The sequence below is a fragment of the Gossypium hirsutum genome, chromosome D07 (genome assembly GCF_007990345.1).
Source record: "Gossypium hirsutum isolate 1008001.06 chromosome D07, Gossypium_hirsutum_v2.1, whole genome shotgun sequence".
In the NCBI taxonomy this organism is placed as follows: domain Eukaryota; kingdom Viridiplantae; phylum Streptophyta; class Magnoliopsida; order Malvales; family Malvaceae; genus Gossypium; species Gossypium hirsutum.
Genome location: NC_053443.1, coordinates 47,931,823 through 47,954,722, shown reverse-complemented (window position 1 = coordinate 47,954,722; position 22,900 = coordinate 47,931,823). Strand labels below are relative to the sequence as shown.

Below are 22,900 nucleotides of genomic sequence, written 5' to 3'. Positions count from 1 at the left end.
TTAACATTTTTGCTCGACGTGGCATGACACCTCACTATTGCTTGTGCTGTTGTCGCATTTAATATTAAATTTATAAAAAATAAAAAAAGTAAAAATTACAAAAAAAATATTTTAAAATTTATAAAAAAAATTGTAAAAAAAATTCTTGCCTACCCTTAAAATATATATTTAAAAATATATAAGTAAAAAATTAAATGAAACCCATCTTCAACCACTGTACTGTACTGCTTCTTCCATTCTCACCGCCAAACCCATCATTTCAGACAAAATCTCCAATTTTTCAACCCAAATAATTTATCTTTACAACTTTTTCAACTCTTTCATATCCTGCACATGCTTTCTAAAATAATTATAAGTTTAAAGGTAAACTATTAAAATAATTACATTTGTTTGTCTCAAGTTATATTTTAGTCACTTATATTTGAAATGTTATGTTTTAGTAATTTACATTATCGTATTATAACATTTTAATCACCAAGTTATTAATTACTGTTAATAGTATAATGGTAAACTAACGTGACACGTTAAATTATCATTTCAAATAAAAATTTTAGGTTAAATCCTACAATTGATCTTTATATTTTTTCTCATTTTGAACAATTTATTTTTTTTTCTTTTATGTTCTTTTAACTTTCCTTTTTCTTCCTTTCTTTTTTGCTTCTCCCTCTGCTTTCCTCCCTTTTTCATTTTTTATCGTAATTTTTTTTCTATATTTTCCATTTGTTAAAAATAGTCTACAAGCTCGCCTCACTCGAAAAAAATTTAAATTGTTAAAAAAAGAGTATAGGGACTAGTTTTAACAAATGAAAAACATAGAAAAACTACATTAAAAGAAATGGAGAAGGGAGGAAAATAGAGGGAGAAACAGAAGAGAATGGAAAATAAAAAAATAAAAAAAAGTTAAAAAAACATAAAAGAAAAAAAATAAATTACTTAAAATGAAAAAATATGGAGATCGATTGTATAAATTAACTTAAAATTTTTGTTTGAAATGATGATTTAACGTGCAACTTCAGCTTATCTTTACACTGTTAACTACAATTAACGGCTCAGTAACTAAAATGTTACAACGCGATAACATAAGTGACTAAAATGTAACATTTCAAACATAAGTTGTAACAGCCCAATTTTGGGTCTAGTCGGAACAGTGGTTTTGGGACCACAAATCCGACAAGGAAAAATGGAATGGCCTGAATTTTCAGGGGTGTAGGAACGGTGATTCGTGATCACTAAATCCAACAAATGAGTAGAAAATATTATTAATTTAGTGAGTATAAGTTAAATGTGAAGTTAAGAAAATTTTTGAAATAGTGAATAGTGCACTAGAAATAAATATTAAAATAATTAGAAAAAACGAGGTATCGAGACCTCGGAGATTTTAAACCGAGCCATAAATATTTTTAAAAATATTTATGGAGTGTTAGAAAGTTAGTATTAAAGTTTTGTTAAGAAATTTTAAAGTTCTGATAATTAATTGAATAAAAAGGACTAAATTGTAACAAATGCAAAATTATGGGAAATGATTAAATAGCTTAAATGATAAAAGGAATAGGGCTTAAAAGGAAAATAGACCCAATGCCTATTTGGGCTGGACGGCAAAGGCATGAAATCAGCAAGAAATTAAGGAGAATTAAGGGCAAAATTGGAATATTGCAAAATTACTTAATAAAGCTAGGATCCAAGTGGAATTATCTAGATTTCTCTTTATTTTTCTGCATTCTCATCAGAAAAAACACCATAGAAGGGTTTCCTTAAGCTGGTTTTTCATATTTTTACTGCAAGTAAGCTCAATTCTTGATTATTTCTTGAAATTTTTGTGTTTTTGTGACTTTTACAACTAGGCCCACTTGTTGAATTCATTAGTTTTTGATTCTATGAAAGAAGTTGAAAGTTGCTATGAATATGTGCTGCAAGTATATGATGATTTAGCATTGAATTAGAGCTTTAAATTGTTTATATGTTGATTTTATTGAAAGAATTAAATAGAAAGTGAATGTTTGGGACCTAATAGTAAAACAAGTTAGGGTTTTATAAGGAAATTCTGAATTTCAATAATTATGAATAACTTATAATGTCTAGGTAAAGTAGTAATTGAGAAAAATTAGCTTAATTGAGGGATTAATTGAGCAAGGACTGAATTGTATGGACTGTGAAATTTGGGGCAAAATGGAAATCAACATTTTGCACTAAAACAGTTTTGGACAGTAACAATAGTTTAACTTTGAAAAATCACCAAAAATTGTGGGAATCGAATTAGAGAATGAATAAAATATGAAATTAATGATTATTGAGTCTAGTTTCTTATAGAAAAAACGGTGTAAGTAATAGAATTGTAAATTATGATATATAATAAATTTTGTGAGACAAGGTCAGAATGATTTCGAGTTCCCCTGTTCTGACTTTGGAAAATCATAAAAAAATTGAAGAAAAATAATTAGGGACTTAAGTTTATATATTTAAAATTCTTAATGAGTCTATTTTCAAGAGAAATAAACGAAAACATCATCCGAATCTCGTACGAGGAGATAATTAATTTTTAGTGAAGAAGGGTCGAAACTGTCTAGCAGTAAAATAGGGGAGACTTTAAAGAATAAAATGTACTTATTGGCTAAGCCAAAAATTCTGAAAATTTTATGGTGAGAAGATATGTCAGTCTAGTTTCAAATAAAATTAACGGAGCTTAATTTGGAGTTTTGTAACTCAAGATATAAATAATTTAGCGACTCTGACTCGGATAGACATATTTGAATTTACTTATAAGTAAATAGTGAAAATATAGTTAATGTTATTTAAGCGTGTTATATACATTAAGGATATGGAATGGAGAGGAGGAGGAGAAAAATTGGAAAATGTATGAATGACTTGTGTATAAATCAGTTATATATTCAATCATAATCGATAAATGTTGAATTAGAAATGATGTAATGTTTTATTTCAAATAGTTACTATGAGATTGATGATGATCTGATTTTAGCTAAATTAAAAGCTAAAGCAATGTTTTTATTGCAAAATTAAGAATTTCATAAATGTGTTAATGAATGGCATAATCGATAAACGTTGAGTTAAATGGTAAATACGTATTAGTATTGAACTTAATGATATTGAATTGTATGAGAAGTAAATGGAAATTTCTATTGCTAGTGATATGATTTGAATTAAAAGAATTATTGTGATATTGAAATGTATATTGGATTGAGAAATTAATTTGAATTGTGAACATGAGAAATTATGAATTGAATGAAATGGAAATGAAGCATTGAATTGTTAAGACTTGTGAATTGCATGAATATAAATCGGGTCTCGCAGACCCTATTTATTATGAATATAATATTTAGAGGATATATTGTGAAGAATTATAAAAGCTTGTTAAAAATTTGAAAGTTTTAATTTGGATTAAATTTTATAATACGGTTAAATACGTTTACAAGTGTATGTGTTCTGGTAATGCCTCACACCCTATTCCGGCGACGAATACGGGTAAGAGGTGTTACATAAGTGACTAAAATGTAACTTGAATGAAACAAAAGTGATTATTTTGGTAGTTTACCCTAAGTTTAAGGTGTCTAGAATAAAAACTTTGAATTCATCTTAAAATTAAACCCAAATCATGTAAAACTTTTACTTTTACCCTAAAAACCAATAAAACCTAGATGCAAAAATACTCCTCCGACTTCTTAGGGTTAATTTAGCATTGCTTTTGAGAGTGTTTTTGAAAAATGTTTTAGAAAAGTAATTTTGAGAAGTACTTTTGAAAAGTTTGGTTTAATATTTAAGTATTTAGTATTGTTCTCAAAAAGCACTTTTGAGAAATAAAATACACATTTTAGACATACCGTTATAAAGTAATAGATAAACATTTAAATAATATTCGAATTAGTTAATATTATGGTATTTTAATAAGAATATAGAAAAATAATTTGTTATAACTTGTTAATTTTTTTAATATATGAAATATAAATTTTAAATATTCTAAAGTAATTAATATTATTTGTTTATAAAATTTAATTAGAATATATAAACTATATTTTAAATATTTTAATATAAGTATTAAATATTTTAAATATAACTATTATTTTAAGAAATGTTTTTTAATTAATAATTTTATTTTAAAATATAATTTGAATATATAACACATATTAAATATTAACATAAATAAAAAACATAAAAAATTAAAATATTACATGTATTTGGATTAAAGTTTCAAAAAAGATAATATTTATATACCAAATATAAATATTAAAATTTTTATATGGATATTTTTGTAATTTAAAGTGAATAGAAAATGAGAGAAAAAATGAAAGATAAAAAAGTAATTAAAAGTTTTAGTTTATGAGTAAAAGTACGGAAAGTCTCCCTTTTAGTTAAAAATTGTTTATTTAGCATAACTTTTTTAAAAATATATATTTTTCAAGTCAAAAATACTTTTTTTAAACCAGTCGAACTCAGCTTCGACGGTGTTTAGCTTTCGCCTCTGGTGTCTGCCTTGTTGGAGTTATCACGACCACAGTTTTGGTACAGGACTTCCCCCTGCTAAAGCAAAGCATCGGGCAGAGAGAGCGAGAGACTCTTGTTTTTGCTGCCAGTTTAGATGGGATTTTCCGTTGGGTTTTAAATTTCTAGATATAAGATTTCCATTTTTTTCCTTATATAATCCTAATAATGCTGGTTGTGAAATTTTCATCATGAATTGATCCCCCAAACCCACTACCATCAACCTAAATAATATCACTAAGAAAAAGTTATTTCAATGTTATGGTGTTAGTTCAATGAATTAATTGATACCAAGTTTATTATTAAAAAAAATGAAAATTTCCATCGTGCCAGCAGCTCATTATCTATGCATATATTTTATTATTTGGTTATCAATAACTTTTCTTTTATTGATTATGGAATGATCTATGCATGTATTTATATAAGTGGGAATATTGCAATAGCTCTTCACCCCACCCCTAAGCTTTAGGATTGTTCTTTTTGCCTTGGTCACATGTCAATGGCTCTCACCACTTTCTGCTTCCCCATATCTTTGATTCTATGCTCATTTATGGTTGATTTTGCTTCTGCTTCTGGTGATTATGGATATGGTTCAAAACCACATCTATTTCACACACCCATGTTTCATGTGAAGGAAAAGCCACTCCCCATTGCTATTGAAGGCTTTATTCTATGTAAATCAGGCCCCAAAAACAATCCCAATTAAAGGTATAATCCCTAACTAACAAACGTTGCATATATCTATAAATTTCTTTTATATTATCACAACAATATGTTTAACAATATGAGTGCAGGAGGTGTTGCTAGGATAACATGTCTAGCTGTTGATGAAAATGGTTATCAAACAGCACCTTTCTCCATCTTAAGCAAACCGGTAGATTCAAAGGGATATTACTTTGCAACATTGTACCCCAACGAGCTCAATCATAACAAGCTAAAGCTTGCAGAATGTAAAGCTTTCCTTGAGAAATCGCCATTGGAGACATGCAAAGTTGCGACCGATGTTAACAAAGGAATAACAGGTGCTCCCCTCTCTTATCGTCGCCTGCTTGACAACAAGAAGATGACGTTATATTCAGTCCCACCTTTCATATTCTCTAATGGTTATTGAAATTCTCTGACACAAACTTTTTTACTATATCCTCGAACTACTCGAGTATTCCCACGTAACTCGGCCCATGATTTCATCTATACAAGCGATATGTTAATTTAAACTTATAATAAATAAACAACATTTATTATATAAACTACATATTTATTAAGAAATTATTTTATCTTATCACTAATGAAAACATTATGGGTTGTTCACCCGAGGACGTAAAAATGGTAGTCACCACTAGGCTAATGACTGTTGTTGACACCATTTTTTGACAAACGGGGTCGACTTGGATTTTGAAAAAGAAAACGAAAACGAGAGTCGCCACCAATCTTTTTTGATGAGGTGTGATCGAATCACCTCGAAAAGTAGTTATTTCTAATAAACGATTTGATTTTATTAAAACAACGATTTTGGTCCACAAAATTCAGAAAAACAGGTTCGGGAGTCGGTTACGTATGAGGAAGGATTAGCACCCTTGTAACCCCAAAATTGGTACCTAGTTGATTAATTAATGTCTTAGTGTCGAAGATTGAAAACTTTAAAAAGATTTAAAATACGATCCTTTATTGAAATGTTAAAAATTTTCGGGAAAATGACATATTTTACATTAATCAAGAAAGAGAATTATATCCAGTAAGTTAGGACACAATGTCTCAAATTCTCGACACGAGAATAAATGCCAAAAATTTATTCATTTTGAAAGATATTTGATTATCTCGGGTTTAGGAACAAGATCATGTCCCGTGAGTTAGAACACGATCTTTTGTTAATTCCCAAGAATATTTAAAAACTTTGTTTGAAATGATTTGTGTATTTGGATTTATCAAGAAAAACGAAACCCCGTAAGTTAGGGTACGATTTTTCAAATCTCAAAATACGAAAAATAAATTTTGATATATCGACTAAAACGAAACACGATGTCGTAATAAAAATGAGAAAACAAATTGCATTGTGGATACTCATAACAAAACAACAATAAATATGATGGAGTAAAAATAATACGAGCAATATCAATGAAAATAAATAAATGAAAGGGACAAAACAATCATACATGAAATAATAAACAACTAGGGCTAAAACATTTCATAAAAATAATGATGAACACATAAATAAATAAATAAATAAATAAAAGATAAAAAAATAATAACAATACAAAAATAAATAAAATTATAAAAGTAAAAATCTATGTATGTATATTTATATATAACAAAGTTTAAAATGAAAGAAAAGATATAAATAAGTAAATAATAATATTAATATTAATAGTGGAATAACAAATAATCTAAAGTTTTAACAAGAAAAGATATATATATAATTATAATAATAATATAATAAGACACATATATTTAAAATTTACATAAGTAAATATAAATGGAGATATAATGATAATAACAATAATATGAATAGTAATAATAATAATAATATATTAGTTTTAATAATAAAATAACAAAAATGCAAACAAAAGGCTAAATTGAAGTCAAAAACTAAAATTCGGGGTCAAATCGCAAATGAATAAAAGAGAAGGGGCCAAAATGAACGCGTTGATAATGAGGAGGGACTAAATGGGCAATAATCTCTCACCCTCCAAAATGGCGTCATCCCAGTTAGGCTAAATTGAAATCGAAAATAATTTAAAGGGGTAAATTTAAAAAGTAAGAAAAACCTGATTGCTAAAACATTAAGAAGCGGAGGGGCTAAAAGCGCAATTTACCCTTCCGCAAAAAACACGCGGATCCTCCTGGAACGGGTCGGGTCATGCGCGGGTCAGAGTTAAACGGCGTTATTTTGAAGCCTATTAACCCTAGCCCAAAACAGCGCCGTTTTGCATCCCTATTTAAACCAAATTTTTTTTAAAAAAAAACTCATTTGCTGCCATCCTCTTTTAAAAAAAATTAAAAACCTCCCCTTTTTCTCCCGAATCCCCTTTTCGGCCTAGGGGTTCCGGCCATCGGCCCCGTCATGTCGGCCACCATGGCTCCACCGCAGACGGTGGTCGTAGCCACCGAAGAAATGGGTTTTTTAACCCTGCTTCAAAAATCAAATAAAGGCCGGGCCTTCATGAACCGAGGGCCAAAGGGAAAGATCCCAGCGCCCTCTCTCAGCCTGATTTCGGTGACCGAAGTGACTCCCAACGACGGCCGAGGGATCTGCCAGGTACCTTCTTTTTCTTTTTCGTTTTTGTTTATATACACAGAGAAAAAACACAAAAAAATAAAATAGATCTAAAACAAAAAAATAAAAAATCACCTTAAACGTTTTTTCATTTTTTATTTTCTGAAATATTCGTAAAAAAAAGGAAGCCCCTCCCCCGTATAATGAATGAATCGGCTCTTTTTATAGCCGAAAATACAAAATAAAAGAAAATGAATCCCCAAAAATCTCGTCTGTTATCCCATTTTTTTGTTATCTTATTTGCTATTGCCTCACTATTGTTAGTGATTTTTGCGGTTTGCTTGCTATTTGGATCCTTTTTTTCCGTAGGTACGGAGGCCGTGGAGGAGGCACACGCGCGTAGGGGCTCGGCACGCGCGGAGGAGGACTTGGCTGCAGTTAGGGCGGCGGCTAGGGCTTTCCTTCCTTTTTTGTTGCTGAAAAAATGGTTAATTTTTGGGCCATATTGGGCCACTAGGGTTTTTTGTATTTGGGCTAATTGGGTTTGGATTTATTTTATTTGTAAATGGGCTATTTTTTTGTTTTATTCTATTAGTATATCGGCCTGGGGCAAAATTGGGTATTACAACTGTAGTAGGAGCAGACAACCACCAATTGATATTTTATCCGGTTCCATCGTCTGACACAACTCTCGGTACAATTTGACCAACACAACTAATCCCTGACTTATTCGTCTACTTTCTTTGAAGTCGACTAGGTGTAGTAGCCACCTTATATGTTCCAAATTTCAAGATTTATCAGGTATTAGAATGCCCTTGATTAACCTCAGGATGAAATCTCAAGCATATTGTTCTTTGACGACGTCAGGCGTGTCTGTAGGAAACTCTTTGAAATTGGTTTTCAACCACTTCATATCTATCCGGCCACCGTAAAACTTATTCGACACCTTCTTCAAAAATGACTCACAAAGGTCCTCTTTATTGGGAATGACTATTGACCCCATGACGAATGGCCCATCCACCGGTTAACTAAGTTGTAAAGCTACGTCCTCGAGTGTGATTGTACACTCGCCGCATGGAAGATAGAAAGTGTATTTCTCGAGCCTCCATCTTTCCACCAACGTGTTGATGAGTGTAGGATCGAGTTTGCAACCCCCAAGCATACAAGACGCATGCAAGAATCCTGTGTCTTGCAAGTAACCACAAATTTCGGTGATTGGGCCCTTTGACAATTATGTATAAACTCTTCCAAAAAAACAATCATCTGTCTATTTATATCAATAAATTTTTTTTAAAAATTTTTTAAAAAATAAAATACTTTAAAATTCACTTAATTGAAAATAACGAAATTTAAAATTTCGTCTTACCATTATCGCTTGAAAGTTGAAAATGTGCTTGTCTCCAAAACGAATAAAAATTGTTATCATTTGTAAAAACTTAATCGAAATGAATAATAAACGAAATAATCAAATAAATCTATAATATTTTTAAACAAGCGTATCGAGAAATTTAGAACAAACTTGAGAAAATTGAGAGAGTTGAGAGTTTAGAAAGAATTGAGAGAGTTGGATTTGAATAAAAAGAATGAAAAATGATCTGGTATTTATAGGAAAAATAAAATTACCATTGCGGCCCTTCAAAAAATTCACCGTTGCCAATGTTAAAAAAATGACTATTAATGGAAAGCGCACGCTTTTACACACTCTTTAAAAACAACTTATTTCTCTAAATTAAAAAAAAACCTAAAAGACCAAATAAAAAAATTGCATATAAGACTAATTTAACCAAATGTATGTACATTTATGTGTAAAAATAATAAAACATATAATTTGAAATTAATAATAGAATGATATATTTATACATGTAAAAAAATAAAATAAAAAAATAATTAAAATAGTATGAAATTAAAAAATAATACAGATAAATGCATCTTACAAAGAATATGAATTAACAAAAACATTGAAATATTTTATTTTTTTCTTCAAAAAAAATTTAAATAAAAAAATTATTTTCAACAATTACATCCACTCTTCACATGTTATTTTTTAAAAAATATCTATTTATTCGAAAAGGTTAAAAAAGCTACCAACCATTTGACTCTAAAAAACGTTAAATATAATATTAGTACCTGAACTTATCTACTTCTCTCAGATTAGTACTTATAGTTTTTTTTATCCCAAACTGGTACTCGAACTTTTTTTTGTCCACTATTGGCACCTGACACTAATAGCGTTAATTTTTTACTAACGTGGCAGCGTTGGGCAATCACATGCCGCCACGTGGCGTCCTTTTATACCTCTTTTTTTCTTTTTTCTTTTCGTTCTTCTTCCATTTTTATTTTCTTTGCACAACTGATTATTAACTCCTTCAATCGGAAAATTCATGGCTTTGTAGGAAAATTCATAAATTTCCAAATTCCAACGACTAATCTCAAAATCCAACAACCCTATTTTCCATTTTTAAATCTGATTTTGGTCCCTTTCACCTTTTGATTCACCATTTTTAGTTATTCATCTTGCTTATCTCCATCTCACCGAAGTCCATCCCTTCCAACAATATCTATATTATTGTCATATCCATTAACCCATAAATAAGTAAGCTTTTGAACTTGGAACTCAAATAAAGTAAATCTGAAGAAGAAGAAGAAGAAGAAGAAGAAGAAGAAGAAGAAGAAGAAGAAAAAGAAGGAGAAGAAGAAGAAGAAGGAGAAGAAGGAGAAGAAGAAGAAGAAGAAGACATTAGTACTGTAATAGCTCGCTTTTTTGTGGTGTTAGAAACAGTAGTTTTGGGGCCACCAAATCTGACGAGTAAGTTTGTAAATATTATTATCTAATATTTACGAGTCAAATATTATTTTAAAAAGGTTTTTGAATTGATAATTTATATTATATAAGTGATTTATTAAGTTTAAGAGGTAAGACCTTAAGGTCAAGTGGTTTTAAGAAACAAGGTATAGGGACCTAGTTTCTATAAACCGAGTCATAAATATTTTTATAAATATTTACAAAGTATCATTAAGGTGTTATTAAAGTTTCGTTGAAAAATTTTAACATTTCAATGGTTAATTAATTAAAAAGATCTAAATTGTAAAAAATGTAAAATTTCATCACTATTTGATTTGAGTGATTAAATGATTAATTGAATAAAGGAAAAGAGACTTAAATGGAAATTAAACCATAGTCAAAGTTTCCAAGTGGTGGTGTTATGATTGAACCCACTAGCTTTTGGATTAATTATTCTTTTTGTCCTAATTAGTTTAGGATTAAATTGTAAATAAGTTTATTTAGTTAGAATTTAATTTAATTGAAGGACCAATTGTGAAATTAAACATTCCTTTGATGGTAATTATGTCATATATTCATGTGATGGACAAATATTGACATGACTTTGGTGTTTTATTTATTTATTAACCAATGGTAAAATAGTAATTTCATAATTAAATTAAATTAAATTAATAAAGTTTGTATCATCTTTTCTAATTCATTTCTTTCATAGATTTGAGAAAGGAGAAAGCCATTGTTAAAGGCTTGAAAGCTTCGGCCAAACTTCATTGTGTGCATGTAAGTCCAATTTAGCCCCATTTCTAATAATTTTTATGTTTTTAAGATCGTTGCAACTAGGTCCAGCTAGCCTGTACCTTCGATTTTGAAACTGTTAAAGGTTTTGAATGTTTCCATTGATGAATCTTGTGATTTTTTATGTTAGACGATGAATTTGGAATGTTGATTGATAATTAAAACTATTTTGTTAAGTGATTTTTAATGAATTTTTCGATTAAGGACTAAATTGTTAAAATAGTAAAAGTACAAGGATTTTTTGTGAAATGGTTGTATGAATAGGATATTTTGGGTACCATGAACATTCGACTCTCAATTTTGGATAAAAATGGTTAATTTGCATGTTTTGGGCTCAGTGACTAAATTGAATAAAAGTAAAACTTTAGGGGTAATTTTGTAAAAGTGTCAAAGATGACCAAATTGCATGAAATGAATTTTTATTGTCTAAATTAATATACTGAATGAAATTATTATTTTAGATCAAGATCGGGTGAAAAATTGAAAAAATTGAAAATTACCAAAATGCCCCTAAACTTTAGTATTTCTACAATTTAGCCAGATAAGTTCGTATGAACTGGACTATGTATTATGATGGAAGTTGAATATGTTCATATTGGTATGAAAAATGTAGTCATATATGATTATTGATGCTAATTGTTAAATGGTAAATTTGGTATATTTAAATGTGAATTTGATATGTGAACAAAGTGGTAAGTTATGACATAAGTTTAGTTATAAGTTAGTTGAACTTTTGGCCAATTTATGTATATGGATATACATGTTTAATGGTTGTGACTGAGGTGTCTTTTGGGCACATAGGTTGTATACTTATGTACTTTAATTGGATAGCTTGTTATAGTATGGTTTGTTGCATTTTGGGTGCTTGATTATATGTGGAAAATTGGTGGTAGGTGGATGCATGTTTGGGTGAGAAAAATGGCTTGAGAGTGGCCTATTTTTCGTCCACATGGGTAGAGACATAGGCGTGTGTCTCAGCTGTGTGTGACAAGCGGCCATGCGACACGGCTGCGTGTCCCTTGTAGCTTTCAAAGGGTTACAAGTCAGACTGTTACATGGCCTGGCACACGGGCGTGTGGCTTGGCCATGTGACCCAAGTCAGTGAGTTACACGGGCACGGACACGGGCTGGGACACGACCGTGTATCCCTACTTCAAATGTCCACACGGCTTGACCACACGGACGTTACCCTTGCATTTTGAAAATTTTCATCTTTTCCCTGAAGTTTCTATATATTTCCAATTTAGTCCTGATTTGTTTCTAGTGTTTTTAGGGCCTCAAGGGCTTGTATAAGGGACAATATGTATGTTATTGGTTGACTTTTCTATGATTGATGTTGAGTTATTAAATGATTAAAATTTTTGATTGTTTTGAAATGTAAACTCTGGTCATGCTCCGTAACCTTATTCTGATGAAGGATACGGGTTAGGAGTGTTATAAGTATTGGCTACAAATAATGAAGTAGTCAGTAACTTAGAAGGTTGGTTTCCCTCCAAATCCTTTCTTTTCCATTTTCGTCTTTAGACGAGTATTGAAATTTTAAAATTTTTTTTGGGTATGCTATTGCTCTTCATCGAACAACACTGATTCTAGAATGGAATTCTTAAAATGAGACCTTCACATTTTGGTACTTTGAAGGATCATTGCCACCTGTTTTGTTTCACCCGATTGAAGAATTTTCCCCCTAAGATTCAAATTTCGCAATGTGGGAATTGAATGGAAAGGTCTGTGGTTTTTGAAGAGGATGATGAGAAGAGGGATTTGGGGACGGAAGTGAATTTAAGGAAGAAGAGAAAGAGGGCGGAAATGAGGAAGAGTGAGAAGAAAAAGAATGGAGATTTGCATTGTAGGGATTTTTTTTTGTTTCATAGTTTTGGAGTGGGGATTATTTTGTTGGGTGGTGAGAAAGTGAGGGAAATTTGGGGGGGGGGAGTTTGACAGAATAAAGAAGAAGAAGAGAGATGAAGTATAAAATTTGATAGAAGAAAGAAAGAAGAAATTTTGGTGGTGATTGGATGGTGAAAAATGAGGGAAAATTAGAGATAAAAAAATAAAAAGAAAAAGAAAAAAGAGGTATAAGAATACGCCACGTGGCGGCATACGACTGGCCAACGCTGTCATGCCAACAAAAAATTAACGTCGTTAGTGTCAGGTACCAATATAGTGGATGGAAAAAAAGTTCGGGTACCAATTCGGGACAAAAAAAATCATAAGTACAAATCTGGGAGGAGTGGACAAGTTGAGGTACTAATTTTATATTTAACCCTTTTAAAAAAATATAAAGTTTTCAATAAATATATATCTTTTCTAAAAAATGCTGATTTTTAAATTATATTTGACTCATGGGTGAGGGTCAGCCTATTGGACGCTACGACGATATGTGGGCTGGCTGGTGCATTAAGGTACGTTGGTGTACTTTTTGTATTTTGCATAACGATTTTACATAAAAGTTTATAGAGATTAATGTCCATTGCCTGGTTGATGGTCAATGATTAGGTGATATGTGATCATTTGGGATTGGGGGTGAAAACGGGTCTACCGTACATCTACCACAGCAAAGCAAGCAACCCATTTGTGAACCTAAGGAAGGAGTACAAAGGCATCTACTGGCAAGAAGATATCATCCCATTTTTCCAACAAGTTGTTCTTCCAAAAGACTGCACCACTGTTCAAAAATGCTACATTGAACTGGCTAAGCAGGTCAAGGAGAAGCTTGGCAAAATTGACCCTTACTTTGACAAGCTGGCCGACGCCATGGTCACATGGATTCAAGCTTGGGATGGTCTCAACCCCACTTCTGCTTCTTTCTCGAATGGCAAAACAGGTTAGAAAATATGCAACATATACAGATCATGCCATTGTCACATGTTTTGAAAGCTTAGAATGTGCTGTACTGCTGAAGCTCCTAGGCCCAGTGGCATATAGTTTTCACATTTTGTTATTGTACTTTTATTTATGTATCATCTTCCTTTTCAGGAGATTTAGTCTGGATGTAATGTAAATTTATAAACTTTGCGGTGTGAAGTTACAAGTTGCAGGCATAAATTTATTGAAGGAGTTTGATAGTGTTGCGAACGAATAAATATGATGCTAAGTAAGTGCATGTAAGTGTTCTTTTCTCAATTATAAGAAGCAAGTTGATAAAATTAATAACAGTGGTAATAGAAATCATCCAAAATTACATGTATGTTAGTACAAATTTAACATCATATTGATGATAATATTTAGGATATAATAAGAAAATAGTTAAAAAATTCACTTATTAATTTATTATAAAAACTAAATTGCATTTATTTATTTCAATTTACTAATTACTTTGGCAAATAAATAAAATATGATTGATTATATTTAATAAAATTAACCAAAAAAAGTGAATAAAAGTTTATTCCATTGAAAACAAAGAAACACTTCAGTCGGATTTTTTTAAATTTTGTTTTTAGTTAATTAATTAAATAATTATTAAATTAAAATATTTCTTTTAAAAGTGACATGTCAGCTTCTATAGCAAATTAATATTTGTGACGTGTCTTTTTTTTATTAACTAAAATCTACATCAAATTAAATAATCATTATTTTATTATATTTTATTCGTGGTCATCAATGTAATTAATATTTTGTATAATTTTCGTTAACACCATTAACAATTTTATTATAGGGTCTTGATTGGCCCTTTTTTAATAGAGGACTTATTTACTTACTTTTTAATATTAGATGGATTGGTCAGAGCCTTTCATCATATTTTACATATCAAAATATTAGTAATGATTTAAAATAAATTGTTTTTATATTTTTATTAAAATATTATAATATTAACGAATTTGAATATAATTTCAATACATATTTTTTAATTTACTAACATAATATCTAAAATGAATATATTTTAATTTTAAAAAATACATTTGAGAAATTAAATATTCATTTTTTGGGTCGAAATTAGGATATCCACTGCTAGTAACAGTAACTAATATATTTGCCGCAAATGCTCTCCGAAGAGTTAAATGGCTAGGACATTTCATGACCAGTTATTTACCTCTTTGGAAAATGTGGCACCCCAAACCCAGCGGGGAAGGTCCAACCCGAATTCGAAGCGTTATATTAGTCATTTACATGACTCTCCTTATTAACCACCAAAACAAACCACAGAAGCCACTATTCACACCATATGGGTACACGCTTAATTATCAATAAATAAATGAAATTAAACACGCAAACCCTAAAATCATGCTCTTCTAGCAAAACCATTAAAATAACATTCAAAGATAAAAACGTCTTTTTACATACGATACACGAAACATTCATAAAAAAAAACAAGTTTAAACATGCATAAATGCTATGGTATACCATTTAAAACATTAAATGGAAGAAAAGACTAGAACCACTAAGTAAAACTCATTTAATTTTGAAAACGAAGGTTAAGGACTAAATCATAATTTTGGTAAAATATCTGAAAAATATCTTTTTTTATAAAATTTGACAGTAAAATTATGAAATTAATCTTATAAAACTTGGTCATGCAAATTTTCAAAACTTTTTATGATTTTTAAGGGCTTCGATTGCATAGTATAATAGTAAGGACTAAATTGTCATGACTACAAAACATGCCAAATTTCCTTAATCTAACATATTATATAGCATACATAGAACACACAAAACATGTTTACAATCATTAAAACATACAACAACACAGTTTAACACTTCATCCGATTCTCTATACTAGCACCGATCCATAACCAATTTACTTAGCATACCAGTTTGGCCTCCCATGCATTTTTAAGTGTATCAAAGGTTCATTTCATACCAATAAATCATTTAAAATTTATCTCAATGTCCAGCATGTCATTTCACATTCATTTCACATATTATGCAAATATCTTGCATACCAAATTACCATACATACCACCCATTAACATGCATACTCATTCAAGCATTTCAAGTGACATTCTAAAACAATCCAAAGTCCCAAAAACCAATTAAACAATCTATAATGTCTGATTACAATCCAAACAAAATAAAGTCTAATTCCCTCTATGTATGAGTACCACATTGCCTATATGTATGAGTCCCACATTGTCTCTATTATTTGCAAAATCAAACCAAGTCACCTACTTAAAAGATTGCCTTGTTATGGATCACCATTTGCACATTTTCCCCTCATTACGCAAGCTATTTTTCTGCAAAGTAAATATAAGGGAGCGTGAGCTTTTCCAAGCCCAGTGAGTGCACAAGAAATTGCCACAATTAAGCATAAAATCCATAGTTGAAAGAAAACATACCAAATCATGCAACTACGGCATAACATCAAATATATCATAAGGAAAACACAATGATATATTGGCATAATGTGACATGGAAACATATATATATTCAGTAATTCATTGGATAAGCGAATCTCCAAACACTGCAAATGACTGAAGGAGTCCTTCACTATCTCCATATAAGTATAGCACGAATGATAACACTCCACGCTATCTTCGGTGAATGGAGCTATGCTTTACATTCCCTTACCTCTCCATTGCTATCTTCAAGCCATTTCTCCCCATCATAAGCAAAAGTGGTGAGTACTCACAATCCTATAGCATGCCAATGATATCCAATGGTTCCACATGATCACAATGTCGATATATCTATTTATACACACAATCACTCACTGCTTTTTACCCACTTTTACTTATTAAAAACACTTTCGCAATCATTTTCACAACATTTTTTATGCACTCAAGTGCTTTTACATTTGCTTAAAAGAGCCATAATCACTTTAAAACATAATAGTGTGCATAAATTTAGCAGTTCACTTAACAAGCACTGTCATATTCACATATTACTCCTTAAATATTTCAAATGATTTTTCACAACCTCACATACAAGCATCATAAGTAATAAGATATAGTACAAGTTGAATTACTTACTCATGGACTTAGGTTAGGTGTTTAAACCAACCTAAGCCCTCATTCAACCTTAGGAATCGTGCCTAAGAGCTACAATTGCAACCACTCACCTTATCGATGCCATTAGCCCAACCATTTTAAACGAGCTTTTCTTCCCCTTTCGCCTTGGTCGTAGAAGCTCTCGACGAGTCTAACACTTTTCATACACATTAAACACATTACAAACACATTATTAACAGCCTTAAACTCAAACAAACAACAACAAAGTCACCACTCTAAGCTCAGTTTTCTCATACCGAAAATCAACTCGTTTTTTCGAAATATAAGGTTTCCACACTCGATTTTTGTTCCTAAACCTTAATTAAGTTTTTGAACATCCTATTTAACCTATTATTACAAATATAAACCTTTTATTTTACCTAATCTCATGAATTTAAAATTTCCAAAAAGATTAAGATTGTTTAAACACACAAAAAGGGGAAACTCAAAATTCATTAAAATTGGATATTGATCTATCAAGTTGAGTTCAAATACCTTCTATTTAGTTCGAAATAAGTTAGAAATAAATAAAAAATAGTAGCTTTACTCATTAGTTCAGATTTTACCATTGTTGAACCAAAATTTGATTAAAAAGCTTTAAATCTTAAAAACTTTCAACACACTTAATTAAATTCTGAATTAGAAAAAAAAAACAATCTTAATCTAATCATAATAAGTCAAAACATTACCTCAATGTAAAGAAAATAAAAGTTTTGAAGTTAATTTGAAGTTGAATGTGAGAAGGTAATGACAAATTTGATGAGGATTTAATGATTTTTCTTTAAAATTGAAAGGTGTTGAGGTGTTTGGATAGCTAAGAAATCACTAAGGACGAATTAATTTTGAGAGAAAATATCATATTTGAATTTGAGAAATTTTGAATGTGAAGCTAAAATGAGAGGGAATGCGATGTAGGGTTCTTTTAAAGAAACAAGGGAGATGAACAGATTTTTAAATTAAGGGAAAGTTGCCTTTTAAAAACTCTTAGTTTTCTCTTATTTTTCAAATTAGTCCTTAGTTTAATTAAAACACATTTTTTTCTCAATTATTTTCAAACCTGATTTTATTTTTAAAATCTATTTCATGTTATTTAATAATCGACCACCTAATCTTAATTTCCACCATCTAATTTTAAACTTAATAATTATTTTAATATTTTATTATTAAACAATCTAATCTTATTTTTGGTACCTAGTTCTAATATCTGGTCCTTTACCCAATTCTACTAATCTAGTTTTTAGAATATGACAATTCTCCTACTCTAAAAAGAATTTCGTCCTTGAAATTTACCTAAACTGAACAAATAAGGATATTGGCATCTCATCGCATCCTCGACCTCCTAAATGGCCTCTTCAATTTTGTGGATTCGCCATAAAACCTTAACCAATGGTACGTTCTTATTATGTAGTACCTTAACCTTACAAGCTAAGATCTCAACTGGCTCCACATCATATGTGAGATCAAATCGAACCTCGATCACCTCAACCGACATAATATGGGATGGGTTCAATCTATACATTCGCAACATCAACACATGGAATACATCATGAATACACTCAGGTTCGGTCGGCAACCTGAGTTGATATGCCACCAGCCCAATCCTCTCGATAACTTTACAAGGTCCAATAAGTCGTAAATTATGCTTACCTTTCCGTCCAAATCCCAAAACCTTTTTCCAAGGTGAAACCTTCAGAAACACTCGATCCCCGACTTGAAACTTGATATCACGACATTTAAAATCTATATAAGATTTCTGCCTACCTGAAGTAGCCTTTAATCTCTCACAAATCAATTTCACCTTCTCCTCAGTCTCCCTAATCAGATCTAGCCCAACAGTCTGTTGGAAAAAATGGGTTTGGAAAGCATAACAGAAAATAAATTTAGGGAAAAACTAGAGTTTTAAAATTTTTTCCAAAATAAGATCTTGGTTGTGATATCTAAAATAATAAACACTTAATCAAAATTGTACCTTTTCGATTCATCTAGGATGAGCAATTTAACTGAGTAGTCTTCTCCACTATCCTCAAGCTCGCATCTGTCGAGTGTTGACTCGCTTCAAATAAAAAAAATTCACAAAAATTACCGATGGGGTAATTTTGCAATTTCTCTAAAATTTTAGGTCAAGTTGTAAATTAGAAAAACATCTCTAGAAATATTCTAGAATAATCTCTTCAAAGAATCTTCTTTCTACAACTTTATCTTGAATTCAAGTGTGTGTAAATAATGACTCAAGACTCTTTTTATATAGGGATAATTTACAGAGTTCAACTATGATTAAACTTAATCACTTTAATATTAAATTAATATAATATTTTTCAAGATAAATATTAGATTAAATTTAATATTAAATCTTATTAAAATAATAGAATGTTTATCTACAAGATAAATATTAAATTAAATTTAATATTAAGATAATCACTTTAATATTAAATTAATAAAATACTATTTAGATAAATATTAAATTCTCTGGTAGAGTCATAGTAGGAGTGTAACTCTTCCACTACTCAACCACTAATGAACAACCGCTGGCAGCCACCGGGACACTGTTGTCGCTCTCGCCGGCATCTTCGTGTTCAGTGATGCAGGTCCGACACCCTTACAGCACCCTGAGTCAGTTTGGCTGCTACCGGTCTGGATCAATGACGACCCGACTGGTCTGGTCTAGCCACTGATTGGACCGTCGGTCTGATTTCACATGCCGGGCCTAATTCAACCAGTTTTTGGGTCTTAGTCTCAGTTTTGGGCTCCTGGGTCCAATTTTCAAGTTCAATTACCCATTGAGCAAATTGTCTAACTTGAAAATTAATTTCCAAAATATCATATTAATTTTAATTGATTTGATTAATTTAATTTTACTTTATTAAAATTAATTTTTTTAAAAATCACTTAGATTTTCCAAATTAATTTTTTAAGAAAATTATTTAATCAAATTCTCTAGTTGAATAATTCTTATGACCACCTATTTAATTCCACATTGAATAAATTGACTCAATTAAATTATTCCCAAAGTCATAGAATTTTCTTCTGATTCAAATGCAGTCTGATCGAGCTTTTGTTGATCTAGTAGAGGGACTAATCAGACATATACAATTAGGCTCTACTGATTGTAATCGTGTCTAGAAGCATCGTTCCAATAATTCACAATTACTTAATCATGGAGTTAGTCCACAAGAAGTACCATGATTGAAAACTCCTTATTTTATACTTTTTACGAAAGCAATTCATCTAATTGTTTTGTCCAATAACCTCGTCATATGTGTGTTACCTCATATGATATCCTTGATTCCTTTGAGTTAACTCAATACAGTCCTATTTTATCTCATTATCACCATTGTATCTTAATGATTAATATGATCACTGTCAACAAATGTCTGTGATAAATTGCTCATTCGAGAACTAGAAACTCGTGGTCATGTTTCATATTTATCAATCCATACAATGCCAATGAGAGGCTATCATTAAATCTTTAATTGAGTTATGAATTCCACTATTACTAGTAAAACCATCCCATACACAAGTCATGTACCCAACATACCGGCTATGGGCTCGATCATCTTTAGAGCATAAGCCTCTAGTTATATCAAAGCACATGAGTTGCATATGCATGGTCAGCGGCTAACTCAGGATTTAGGTAAATCACACCATGAATGTCACAAGTGAATTAATTCACAAATGGATTCAAAATTAATTCATATTGGGTACAATCCAAAGCATCATTCTACCAATGAATACATCTATGTCTCTACTCATGGACTCAACTGCTCCAGTAGCCAAGACTAGCCATATCTCTAATTGGAATTGTATACGACATAATAATCCTTCTCAGTATTTGAATCAAATGCTCACTTTGATTCTTTTACAGGACTACAGATTTAGATTTTTTACTGAAGTAAGTCATCTTTCTCGCAATGTAAATGTTCTTTACAATGCCACTTGTCTTCAATTTGAACTTTAGATAATCAAAGAGCTAATATTTGCTCGTCACAATTTCACTATGCATGCAAAATATAAAATACATAAATACAAAAAACATAATAGTGAAATGTGAAATGTGAAATGTGAAATTAACTTAATTACTTATTCATCATTCAAATAAATAGAAAACATTTACATGTTTACTACAATATGAACACATTTCCCAACACTGTCCGTTTTTCATCCAACTCTGCCCAACATAAAGGAGTTCTACACTTCTTACCATACAAAGCCACAAACGGTGCCATCTAAATACTCATCTAAAAGTTGTTATTGTAGTAGAACTCTACTAAAGACAAATATCTCGCCCAACTGCCATTAAAATCGATAACATAGCTACGCAACATGTCCTAAAGAATCTGAATCACCCTTTTCTGACTGGCCATCTATCTAAGGATGATAAGTCATACTAAAATTAAGCTTCAAACCTAAAGCTTGTTGAAGATTCCTCTAAAATCTCGAAGTGAAAACCAAATCTTTGTAAAACAAATAGAAATAGGCACACCATGTAGTCAGAAAATCTCAGCTATATACAGGTCTGCCATCGTCTTCATTGAGTAATTAGTACACACTACTAGATAATATGCACTCTTTGATAATCGATTGACAATCACCCAAATCGAATCCTTCTTTGTTAGGGTTAGAGGCAAGCCCAAAACAAAGTCCATCGTGATTCTCTTCCTGTTCCACTCAAGAATCTTAATTGGCTGAAGCAAACCTGAAGGATATTGATGTTCCACCTTCACCCTCTGACAAGCTAAACATCTAACTATAAAATCTATCACATCCCGCTTCAATCCGGGCCACCAATACAACTCTTAAAGATCTCGATACATCTTATCACTACTAGGATACATAGCATATGGGTTACTATGCACTTTGATAAAAATTCATACCTAAACTCTATATCAATAGACACACAAATTCTCCCTCAAAAAATCAAAATACCATCAGAATTCAGCTCAAAGTCTCCACCACTACCTTCCTCAACTTGTTGAATCCTCTTCCCCAAACTATCATCAACCAACTGTCTCTCATTGATTTGTAGCAACAAAATCGGCTTTACCTGAATTTCAACCAATAAACCACCATCACCTGTCATACTAAGACGTCCAAACATCGCTCGTAGCTCAACTATCAATTTTTGGCTTAAGGCATCAGCAACAACATTCGCTTTGCCGGAATGATACTCAATCACACAATCGTAGTCTTTCAATGGCTTAATCAAATGCCTTTGTCTCAAGTTCAACTTCTCCTGCATGAGGAGATACTTAATACTCTTGTGATCAGTGTAAATGACACACCTCTCACCATACAGATAATGTCACCAAATCTTGAGCGCAAAAACCACTTCAACTAACTCAAAATCATGGGTCGGACAATTACACTTATGTCATTTCAATTGTCTCTAGGCATAAGCTACCACCTTACCATATTGCATTAGTAAACAACCAAGACCCATATATGATGCATCATTGTAGACTACATACTCCTTTTCAGACTCTGGTTGAATCAACACTAACGCCTTAATCAAAAATGGCTTAAGCCTTTCGAAACTCCTCTGTTTCTCATTTGTTCACTCAAACACCACATTTTTCTGAAGTAGCTTCGTTAAGGGTACAACCATGATATAGAACCCTTCGACGAATCTATGATAGTAACCAACCAACTTGAAGAAGCTCCGAACCTCAGTGACGCTCTTCTATTGTTTCCACTCTAGAATAG

At 31.1% G+C, this 22,900-nt stretch overlaps 1 protein-coding gene and 1 long non-coding RNA gene across 2 annotated transcripts; both read left to right on the top strand.

The window, feature by feature from the left end:
* Positions 1-1,722: 1,722 nt before the first annotated feature.
* Positions 1,723-5,661, top strand: LOC121219504 (uncharacterized). Its single transcript, XR_005916307.1, has 3 exons — positions 1,723-1,781; positions 5,126-5,199; positions 5,286-5,661. It is a non-coding gene; the product is annotated as an uncharacterized lncRNA (long non-coding RNA).
* Positions 5,662-13,618: 7,957 nt separating this feature from the next.
* On the top strand, positions 13,619-14,105 carry LOC107956781 (UDP-arabinopyranose mutase 1-like). The gene is made up of 2 exons (XM_016892304.2): positions 13,619-13,678; positions 13,773-14,105. Exons 1-2 carry the CDS (start codon positions 13,619-13,621, stop codon positions 14,103-14,105), a joined length of 393 nt encoding a protein of 130 aa, XP_016747793.1.
* Positions 14,106-22,900: the final 8,795 nt, after the last annotated feature.

Bases quoted from the DNA above. Each gene is read 5' to 3' on its own strand.
- LOC107956781 (XM_016892304.2), top strand. From the start codon at position 13,619: ATGGGTGAGGGTCAGCCTATTGGACGCTACGACGATATGTGGGCTGGC. The intron at 13,679-13,772 runs GTACGTTGGTGT...GTCAATGATTAG, and splicing joins GGGCTGGCTGGTGCATTAAG to GTGATATGTGATCATTTGGG.